Source organism: Chrysoperla carnea, chromosome 4, assembly GCF_905475395.1.
Source record: "Chrysoperla carnea chromosome 4, inChrCarn1.1, whole genome shotgun sequence".
NCBI lineage: Eukaryota > Metazoa > Arthropoda > Insecta > Neuroptera > Chrysopidae > Chrysoperla > Chrysoperla carnea.
This window is the reverse complement of record NC_058340.1, coordinates 42,041,001-42,052,513: the sequence shown is the minus strand read 5'-3', so window position 1 is coordinate 42,052,513 and position 11,513 is coordinate 42,041,001. Positions and strand designations below refer to the sequence as shown.

At 37.4% G+C, this 11,513-nt stretch overlaps 2 protein-coding genes across 2 annotated transcripts; both read right to left on the bottom strand.

The window, feature by feature from the left end:
* Positions 1–448: 448 nt before the first annotated feature.
* LOC123297793 (fibroin heavy chain-like) lies at positions 449–2,708 on the bottom strand. The gene is made up of 2 exons (XM_044879579.1): positions 2,592–2,708; positions 449–2,525 (listed from the first exon to the last, which is right to left on the bottom strand). The coding sequence occupies exons 1-2, from the start codon at positions 2,661–2,663 to the stop codon at positions 540–542; spliced, it is 2,058 nt and encodes a 685-aa protein (XP_044735514.1). The 5' UTR covers positions 2,664–2,708; the 3' UTR covers positions 449–539.
* Positions 2,709–6,940: 4,232 nt separating this feature from the next.
* On the bottom strand, positions 6,941–9,277 carry LOC123297695 (uncharacterized transmembrane protein DDB_G0289901-like). The gene is made up of 2 exons (XM_044879451.1): positions 9,161–9,277; positions 6,941–9,090 (listed from the first exon to the last, which is right to left on the bottom strand). The coding sequence occupies exons 1-2, from the start codon at positions 9,230–9,232 to the stop codon at positions 6,994–6,996; spliced, it is 2,169 nt and encodes a 722-aa protein (XP_044735386.1). The 5' UTR covers positions 9,233–9,277; the 3' UTR covers positions 6,941–6,993.
* Between the last annotated feature and the right edge of the window lie 2,236 nt (positions 9,278–11,513).

Below are 11,513 nucleotides of genomic sequence, written 5' to 3'. Positions count from 1 at the left end.
GTACAATAGTCTAACAAACTAATATTAATTTTAAAGCGTATTTACCTAATCCTAATAGATATATTTATTTTAAATTCCTAATAGATATATTTATTTTAAATTTAAAGGAATTTGTATATTTTTTGCCGTAAGCATATCGAGATACCATTTTCCAGCTAAGAAAACGATTTGTAAGAAAAACATGTATAACCTATCGAGATATTTTATTCAAAGTATCGCTGAAAATGCGATGTTCTCCACTTTTCGGAGTTCGATTACGGATTTAAAGTTAATAAATATATTTTAATTAATTTTGACGTAAGTAATTCAATTTATAAAAATATTAAAGCCACAACAATGTACATCTTTGATAGCACTTTTTCCTTGTTCATCAAGAATAAAAAGAAGAAAAAAAGTAATACCTTGATCTTTTACAGTATTTAGGTGAAAGAAAAAGAAAAAAATTTGATTTCATTTTTTAATAGGCTTTGCTTTATTATAAGATTTTATATATTGTTTTATAATGAATATAATATGTAAATAATCATTTTCATCGAGATTTAACAAACACAAGAGTCATCTGATCCACTACCAACTGAAGAACTTGATCCACCGGATGAACTGGAAGCAGAACCCGAGCTTACAGTTGATGTGGAACCACCCGATGAACCAGATGCAGAACCTGATCCGGCGGCTGAAGTTGACCCACCCGACCCAGATGAAGCAGCACCTGATCCGGCAGCTGAGCTAGATCCACCTGACGATCCTGATGCAGAGCCTGAACCAGCAGATGAGCTGGAACCACTGGATCCCGATTCGTCACATCCTCCTGACCCAGATGCAGATCCCGAACCAGATGATGATCCACTGCCAGAGGCTGCTCCTGAGCCAGAAGCTGATCCACCTCCTGATGCTGCACCAGATCCTGATGCTGATCCACCTCCAGAAGCAGCTCCGGAACCAGCTGCGGATCCACCTCCCGATGCAGCACCTGATGCTGCGGCTGATCCACCTCCTGATGCTGCACCTGATCCAGCTGCAGATCCACCTCCAGAGGCAGCTCCAGAGCCAGCTGCTGATCCACCTCCCGCTGCTGCTCCTGATCCTGCTGCTGAACCACCTCCAGAAGCAGCACCTGATCCAGCTGCAGATCCACCTCCCGAAGCAGCACCAGATCCCGCTGCTGATCCTCCTCCAGAAGCAGCACCTGATGAAGCTGCTGAACCACTACCCGACGCGGATCCTGATCCAGAAGCCGAGCCTGAGCCAGATGATCCAGAATCGTCACAAGAACCACCAGATGAACCACCTACAGATGAGCTTGATCCACCCGAAGAACTAGATGCAGAGTTTGAACTAACAGATGAAGATGATCCACCTGAAGAGCCAGATGCAGAGCCTGATCCAGCTGCTGAGACAGATCCATTAGAAGCACCAGAAGCGGCGCCTGAACCAGCTGCTGAACTTGATCCACCTGATGAACCTGAAGCTGAACCAGATCCAGCTGAAGAACTTGAGTCACCAGAAGAACCTGAAGCAGAACCTGATCCAGCTGACGAGCTAGATCCATTTGATGATCCTGAAGCCGATCCACCAGCAGCGGTAGAACTTGAGCCACCTGAGGATCCAGAAGCACCACACGATCCTGCGGATGAACTGGAGTCTCCAGATGAGCCAGATGCAGAGCCAGATCCAGCTGACGAGCTAGATCCATTTGATGATCCTGAAGCCGATCCACCAGCAGCGGTAGAGCTTGAGCCACCTGAGGATCCAGAAGCACCACATGATCCTGCGGATGAACTGGAGTCTCCAGATGAGCCAGATGCAGAGCCTGATCCAGCTGATGAGCTAGATCCATTTGATGATCCTGAAGCCGATCCACCAGCAGCGGTAGAGCTTGAGCCACCCGATGATCCAGAAGCACCACTCGCTCCAGCGGATGAACTAGATCCACCAGATGAACCTGATGCAGAGCCTGAACCAGCTGATGAGCTAGATCCGTTTGATGATCCTGAAGCCGATCCACCAGCAGCGGTAGAGCTTGAGCCACCTGAGGATCCAGAAGCACCTCCCGCTCCAGCGGATGAACTTGATCCACCAGATGAGCCTGAAGCAGAGCCTGAACCAGCTGATGAGCTAGATCCATTTGATGATCCTGAAGCCGATCCACCAGCAGCGGTAGAGCTTGAGCCGCCTGAGGATCCAGAAGCACCACCCGCTCCAGCGGATGAGCTTGAACCTCCGGATGATGCTGATGCCGAACCACCACTTACGGATGAACTAGAACCACCGGACGATGCAGATCCACCACCAGATCCTCCACAACCACCCGATCCGGAGCCTCCAGAAGAAGCTGATCCAGATCCAGATGATGACCCTCCACCTGAAGCTGCACCTGATCCAGCTGCTGATCCACCTCCTGATGCTGCACCTGAACCAGCTGCTGATCCACCTCCAGAAGCTGCTCCAGATCCAGCTGCTGAACCTCCTCCTGATGATGCTGCTCCAGATGCAGCGGCAGATCCAGAGGATCCGTCATCACAGGACTGTTAATACAAAATAAACGATAGATAAAAAATTTATATTTCAATAAGGCATAACAAAATCATTACCGCAATTGGATGAGCAATCACATTGCATGCAATCACAGCTGTCACAACAATTAATACAAATTTGATGTTCATGTTGATTGTTTACTTTAAAACCAAATACAAGGAATTGAAATGGTTTATGTCTTCATTCAAACATTTGTAAGCTTTTATATTAAATAAATCGTGTAATTTTTCGTTGTTAAATTTGTATTCAACATGGAAAAGGCATAAACTAACTGATAATTATTTTTAAATAATTTAGATAAGAATTCATGAAATAACTCAATTGTTCTTACATAATAATGGAAATCGTTAAGCCAAAAATTAATGTTTTTATAAACTATTTAGCTAAAGTTTATTCGAAATATAATAAATTCATACATTTACTTACCGTTCTCTTTGTTGTACCTGTTATCCCAGCCTGTTAACGATTCTCAACGTAACAACAAAAATTAATTTAAATAGACGTGATGGGCTGGTGTAGCTTATACGTACTTGAATCAACGAAAAAAGTGATAACTCTTGAGGTAATATTCTGGTTTCAGAAGTAGTGAAATCACTGAAGAACGAATGCTTCAACCTTTCCTTATCCAAACTATGCATACTTTTATAAAATGAAAAATTTGTCTTAATGTCACTTTTATCATCGAGGAAAGGTTTAATAGACTTGATATCATGACAAGATTTCAAAGTGAAATTAAATTGATTAAAAACCAAAGAAGTCATAAGGATTCAAAGATTGTTGCCCATTTCCTTATAGCAAAACAAAGTTTTGTATGTATTTTATATGTATCTCTATGGTGATATTGGACAATGACGTCACTAACCTATACCTTCCTCTTTGTTTAATTAGGAATTTTAAATGAACATATTTTACGTACTTATAAAGATTTTAAAAAATAACTTCACTTTTCTGCCCGTGCAATAAGAAATTCTGCCTCTTCACCTGAGGTCTTAAAAAACTTTAGTCAACATGCCTAGTAAATATTATTTGGTGAAGACTAATTCTAATATCTTACGATTGTAAATATCTTTTGAAACCGACGGTTTTTTTTGCAGGCTGGATGAATTAGAAATTAAAGGTCGATATTCTTATATAGTATTTCTCTAGTCTTATCTTTCCTGTCCATGCAATATCTTATTCCTATGTCAAATTCTATAATTTACCCCTCATTTTAGCACTTATCGTGCTGGCTTATGGCGAAAAGTAAACTCACGGTCTAACAATGCCCCCTTATGGAAAAAATAGGCTGGAGAAATAATATCAAGATTTAATTTTGTTCATAATGTAATTTGTATATCATATCTGTAATAAAATTGCTTATAAATAAAAAGAAAGTAAATTATCACTTATTTGTTATTTCTCTAGAATGTTTTTACCCACGGCTACCGCACTACAGAATTCCTCACGGGTCGAGTTACTTTTCTAAATTATTTCACTAAAGGTAACTGATTTCACAGTTGACATTTTTCTATTCGCACCGTGCGTGAGTTTTATTGGAGGCGTTTCCATGGTAACGATACACTACTTCTTTTTTTTTTTTTTTTTAATATTATACACTACTTTAATTATAGAATTGTATGGATGCATATATATTATTGTCTCACAAATTTAAATCAATAATTATGATAATTTACATTTGAAGAATAATATTTGTGCAATTTGATTTCTTATTTTCACAATTTTTAATGCATTAAGTTTAATTAATAAGTGTTTGGTAATAATTTTAATTTGACATTTTCTATAACATTACGATATAAAGAATTGCAAATTAGTCATAACAGCGTCCTTTATCGCCAAAACTTTTCACTGGAAGCGCTGGCATCGTTTTTATTGTCCCTACCATGACTACGCACACAACGAATACCAAACTGTTAATAATAGCCATTAATATAATAGCCAATAATTATAACCATTTTATGAAATTTAGAGATTAATTGCTGCTGCCAGTGAATCAAATTAGTAAAATAAGATTCACCTAAATTATTATTTGTAACGTTTGATGTTTACCTTCGCTACAATTTTTTTGACAGATTATAAAGATACTTGCGTATTAAGATAAATTCTGTTAGAACTCGTACAGAAAAGAAATTAGAAAAACGACAGATGTCGTGGGACTCTCGGTAGAAACTATATTCCTTTGTACATACCTTGGTACATTATAACTGTATCGCTTACTTCTTTTATTTACAAGATCTTTTTCTGAAAATTTTAGGTCTTAATTTTATTTTCTTTTTTAAAATCAAGTACTGAGTCGTACATGTTTGATTCTTTAAAGAATTTAATTGTACATCTATTTTAGTTTTTACTGTATGAATAAATAGTAGTATTAGTTTAAAAAAGACATACATCTGATTTAGTAGTCAATCCAATATGTGCGTACATCACGTTTGGTTTGATGAGGATATTTATTATGACATAAAATAAAAATTTTAATATTATATATACAACTGATTTTTTTAAGTGATAAAACATTAAGTTTTGATTATATATATATATATATATATATATATATATATATATATATATATATATATATATATATATATATATATATATATTATATATTATATATATGTATAAATAATTTTGCATTTTCTCAACATTAATGACAAACTGAATTGATTGAAAAAATTTTAGTTTTCTATGTAACCTAGATGAAAATGGTCGGTTTTTGGTTTCGTTTAATTTGAAGCACTTTTTTGGTTTAACGTGCGTACTAGGAAACAAGTTAGAACGGTAATGTGCGATAACGACCACAATTCCAAGAGTTATAAAACATTTATGAGAAATGTAGATATTATTTTTCGAGTATCAAAGTCTGAAGATTTAGAAGGCAACTACTGTTTAGTAGAAATTTAAAATTATCTAGATACCATTTTTGAACTTCGATATCCCTGTCGATATCTACATCGACGTGTTTTCACTCAAAACAATAATCAAATTGGGTCAAGAGATCAGAATCAATCGATCGATTTTTTTTTTTTTTTATGATGGCTGAATAGCGAATTTGATGCCCTTTCAAATGAGGTGTTACAAAGTCGGGATCCCATTTGAAATTTAGACCTCCTCGCCTTTGACAGACAGAGGGGCATTAAAATCTAGATCGCCTGAAATCTTTCCAACAATGCACCCCTGTTAAAGTTACTATGTAACAACTGGACTGTCAAAGTTGCTATGTAACTACTGGACTTGTTTCTTTCTTTTCAGATTTTATTTGACGCAGTCGGGTTTTGGTTTTTTTTAATTATTTAATTTATTAATTTTTATGAGCGGATATACAATTTTATAAGGAAAATCTTTGAGCCTATAGAATTTTGCACTGTTAAACTGTATAATTGTAGATCTGCACCTTCGTGGCAGAAATTGACGTAACATTGGAAATTGGAAAACTAATGGTTGTTTGACCACATAATTTTGCAAGAATAGCAAGATACTAATTTTTTAAACTTTATTTACACTTTAATGAGATGCAGAGTCTCTGCAATGCCTCTAATTAAGTTTGAATGGATTATTTCTGCATTCCTTTTTTTATCCATGGCTTTAATCGTTCCATTCACAACTGCTTTTTTTTTTTGTATTTTTACTAAATAAATACAAAACTTAACCAATCAGAAATGTGATCAATTTTCACATGGAGAGCACCACAAACAAGAAATTACACAACAACAAAAAAGGGCTTTATTATTAAGTCGTACAGTCTGGAAAAATAAAGGTTTTATTGCTTTAGAAATCCAAGAGAACTTTTTTCACCGGTCTATTCAAAGTCTATGATCGGGGAAATTAACGTATCCCGTAAACGATTAAGTTTATGGCAATTTTAGTATTTATAAAATTTGAACGTGAGTTAATTTTACTTAAAAAAAAAAAAATCTTTTATAAATTAAGAATATAAAATGAATAAGATAGTTATCAATAAATATATATTTAATTTTTTAAATATCGATAATTTTTTTTTTTTTTAATTATTTTTTTGATTTTTTTTTACCAAACGAATATTTCTACGAATATTTTGACCAACCTTTTTTATATAAAATTAATCAAACACTGAGGAAGCTTTTCTGGAATGCGAACGACATGTGATTATTATTTATTTTGAGACTCTTTGAAAATTTTAACAGGTTTAAATTCTTTCTTGTGATTTGCTGCTAAGGGTGGCTTCATTTCATTAGCTATTTGATATAACTCAGATATTCCAGTGCAATATTTGATGTATTTCTATCTATTTTTTGGGGAAAAAAATGGGGAAAATCTAAATATTCGCTCTAACTCGAACGGCGATCATGTTCGCTCAGCAGATTGTCACTTTAATCAATCTATATATCGAACGATATTTTATTCAATTTGGTTGACTCAAAAAAAAATTCAATTTTGATTTGCTAATATTGTTTTAATATATTAAAAAGAGTATTGAATTTATAATTAACATCCACCGGATCCTGAGGCTGCACCCGATGCAGCAGCTGATCCGCTTCCAGAAGCAGCACCAGATCCAGCTGCGGAACCACCTGCAGAAGCAGCACCAGATCCAGCCGCTGATCCACCTCCAGAAGCAGCACCTGATCCAGCTGCAGAACCACTACCAGATGCCGATCCTGATCCAGAAGCAGAACCTGAGCCAGATGATCCAGAATCATCACAAGAACCACCAGATGAACCACCTACAGAAGAACTTGATCCACCCGACGAACTGGATGCAGAGTTTGAGCTAACAGATGAAGTTGATCCACCTGAAGAGCCAGATGCAGAGCCTGATCCAGCTGCTGAGACAGATCCATTAGAAGCACCAGAAGCGGCGCCTGAACCAGCTGCTGAACTTGATCCACCTGATGAACCTGAAGCTGAACCAGATCCAGCTGAAGAACTTGAGTCACCAGAAGAACCTGAAGCAGAACCTGATCCAGCTGACGAGCTAGATCCATTTGATGATCCTGAAGCCGATCCACCAGCAGCGGTAGAACTTGAGCCACCTGAGGATCCAGAAGCACCACACGATCCTGCGGATGAACTGGAGTCTTCAGATGAGCCAGATGCAGAGCCAGATCCAGCTGACGAGCTAGATCCATTCGATGATCCTGAAGCTGATCCACCAGCAGCGGTAGAGCTTGAGCCACCTGAGGATCCAGAAGCACCACCCGCTCCAGCTGATGAACTAGATCCACCAGATGAACCTGATGCAGAACCTGAACCAGCTGATGAGCTAGATCCATTTGATGATCCTGAAGCCGATCCACCAGCAGCGGTAGAACTTGAGCCACCTGAGGATCCAGAAGCACCACACGATCCTGCGGATGAACTGGAGTCTCCAGATGAGCCAGATGCAGAGCCAGATCCAGCTGACGAGCTAGATCCATTTGATGATCCTGAAGCCGATCCACCAGCAGCGGTAGAGCTTGAGCCACCCGATGATCCAGAAGCACCACTCGCTCCAGCGGATGAACTAGATCCACCAGATGAACCTGATGCAGAGCCTGAACCAGCTGATGAGCTAGATCCGTTTGATGATCCTGAAGCTGATCCACCAGCAGCGGTAGAGCTTGAGCCACCTGAGGATCCAGAAGCACCTCCCGCTCCAGCGGATGAACTCGATCCACCAGATGAGCCTGAAGCAGAGCCTGAACCAGCTGATGAGCTAGATCCATTTGATGATCCTGAAGCCGATCCACCAGCAGCGGTAGAGCTTGAGCCACCTGAGGATCCAGAAGCACCACATGATCCTGCGGATGAACTGGAGTCTCCAGATGAGCCAGATGCAGAGCCTGATCCAGCTGACGAGCTAGATCCATTTGATGATCCTGAAGCCGATCCACCAGCAGCGGTAGAGCTTGAGCCACCCGATGATCCAGAAGCACCACCCGCTCCAGCGGATGAACTAGATCCACCAGATGAGCCTGATGCAGAGCCTGAACCAGCTGATGAGCTAGATCCATTTGATGATCCTGAAGCCGATCCACCTGCAGCGGTAGAGCTTGAGCCACCTGAGGATCCAGAAGCACCACACGATCCTGCGGATGAACTAGAGTCTCCAGATGAGCCAGATGCGGATCCAGATCCAGCTGACGAGCTAGATCCATTTGATGATCCTGAAGCTGATCCACCAGCAGCGGTAGAGCTTGAGCCACCTGACGATCCAGAAGCACCACCCGCTCCAGCGGATGAACTAGATCCACCAGATGAGCCTGATGCAGACCCTGAACCAGCTGATGAGCTAGATCCGTTTGATGATCCTGAAGCCGATCCACCAGCAGCGGTAGAGCTTGAGCCACCAGAGGATCCAGAAGCACCACCGGCTCCAGCGGATGAACTAGATCCACCAGATGAGCCTGATGCCGATCCTCCAGCAGCTGACGAGCTTGATCCACCTGATGATCCGGATGCACCACCCGCTCCAGCGGATGAACTTGAGCCACCGGATGATGCAGATGCTCCACCCGATCCTCCACATCCACCTGATCCAGATCCACCTGAAGATGCTGCTCCAGATGCAGCGGCAGATCCTGATGAGCCGTCGTCACAAGACTGTGAAAACAAAATATTTATCATTTTTAGGAATGTTTCAGATTTTATTAATTAATGAAAAAATAATTACCGCAATTGGATGAGCGATTACATTACATGCAATCACAGCTGTCACTACAATTAATACAAATTTGATATTCATGTTGCTTGTTTACTTGATTAATCAAATACAAAGAAGTGAAATATTTGATGCCTTCAATTGAAAATCGTTGGCTTATATATCAAAGAAAACATGTCAAATTTAGCCATTAAATTTGAATTCTACACGGAAAAGTGATAAAAGTCATTCATGATTATTATTTTGAATATTCTAGATACGAAAATTGTATTTTAATTCATGAGCTGTCATTTTATAATGCAAAAAATCGTTAAGCTGAAATAATAAAATTTTTATTTTTTAGTTGGGTTTTCTTGAATATATCTGCTTCTATTGATCGGATTGAGGCAGATAGAAAGGAGATTGTTTGTTTTTCAAACTTTTTTTTCTATACCTGATTATGAGCCGAAACATTACAATTCAAAAATGAAAAAATGTTCGAGAAAATCCAGATTTTCATCATTACTAGAAAAGCAATTCAATTTCAATTGGAGTTTTTGTCAGTCAAGGAAATAACTCTGACATAACAGTTTCCTACATTAGCTTGGCTGACACCGACTCCAAAAATAACAATAATTTTAACTACATTATATTATCGTTATTTTTTACTTTTTAGTGCATATTAATTTCTTTTGGAAAAGAAAAGTTTTTATTTTGAAGTCGGTTTTCTTTTGTAAAAAGTATTTTGTTATTTTTAGTGAATCTGAAGTACACTAACTAATTTGTCACTAAAAAAAGAATCATCGAAAGCGGTTCGCATGGTATTGAGTTATGCGTCCTCTTGTCGTGCATACTTAATGCAAAGTTTTTTATGGTTTTTTCATGGATGCCACTGTCAGAACTGTACTAAAATGAAATAGAACAACACGGGAATCGCCAGCTTTCAAATAGAAAAAGAATCATCAAAATCGGTTCACCCAGTCGAAAATTCTGAGGTAACACACATAAAAAAAAACACAGTCGAATTGATAACCTGCTCCTTTTTTGCTTGAAGTCGGTTAAAAAAGAAAGTAACCATTTCCCAAAATTTTACGGATTTATTATAAAAATCCGGTAGATTTACCTAACTATCTATACTTATTTTATAAGAAATTCTTACGAATGCCAAAGATTGAACCTATTTTCAAATTTCAGTAATTATATAAATTATGATAATATGAATGGGTAATGAATTCACGTAACTATCGTAACTTTTTAATGTTCTTTTTTTCTCAATAAACCATGACAAATTTTAAGTAATAATTTTCGTGTCATGATAAATTTTAAATAATAAATATAGTTTATTTTCACTTTTTAGAGGCGTAGATAAAGTTTTGTACACGTGTGATAACGCATTATTAACATATTTCTGCTACGGTCCAACTCGTGCTACGCACTCGTTGAACAAAATGCGCTGGTTAACGTTAATAATTCCACTTGTATCGTAAATAATAAATAATCTTTATTAATTTTAACTACATATCCATTAATAGTTAATCCCATGATGTAATGAAGGGGGAAACGGATGAGACGAGCAGAACAAAAAATCTACTTATTATAAAAATGGAATAGATAATCGGTATATCTAATTATATTCGATTTAAACACACAATAAAAAATATCAAAATAAAACCTAAAACTAAGTATTAAAAATAATCTTTTGAACTTAGGTAATTTCTATAGACAGATAGATGCTGGGTGTTACACTTTGACCCGGGAAATAAATATAATATTATTGATATATACCAAATAAATATATCTATATTTCTTAAAAATTAATTCCAAAAATAAAAAAAATTCAGGCACACAATTATGTGTTCATTCAAACGATGATATGATAAATTACCGATCGTCCTTCATTCACGTTACTTTTTATATTTCACTATTCATGCAGTAATGAGATGAATACGATTACTGGAATTAGATCATTTATTTGGTCGCTTTAAACATTCTTAGCATTTTTGTTGAGGGGTTTGTTCATAAACCACGATACTTTTATTATCACATTTTTACTCCATTACACCAAAGGGTAAGAGAATGAAGATTTTTCAACCATGCAACCCCATGAAGAGCTAACAGAATACATTAATTCTTCGAATGTTCGTATCAAAACAAAAACTTTCGTAGAATTGTTTAGTACAGTCGATCATCAACTTTCATCATATTTCATAAAGAAATATTGACAATAATAATAAGTATAATTAACCAGTAATATTGACAATATACACCCGTTTCGCAGAATGTGCAAAAATAGAGTAGCCACTAGTCCGTTGCGTTTTTGATTTGTTTAAAGTATTAATATTGACCCACAATACATAAAATATTTCGCGTGGAAAAAACTACGCTA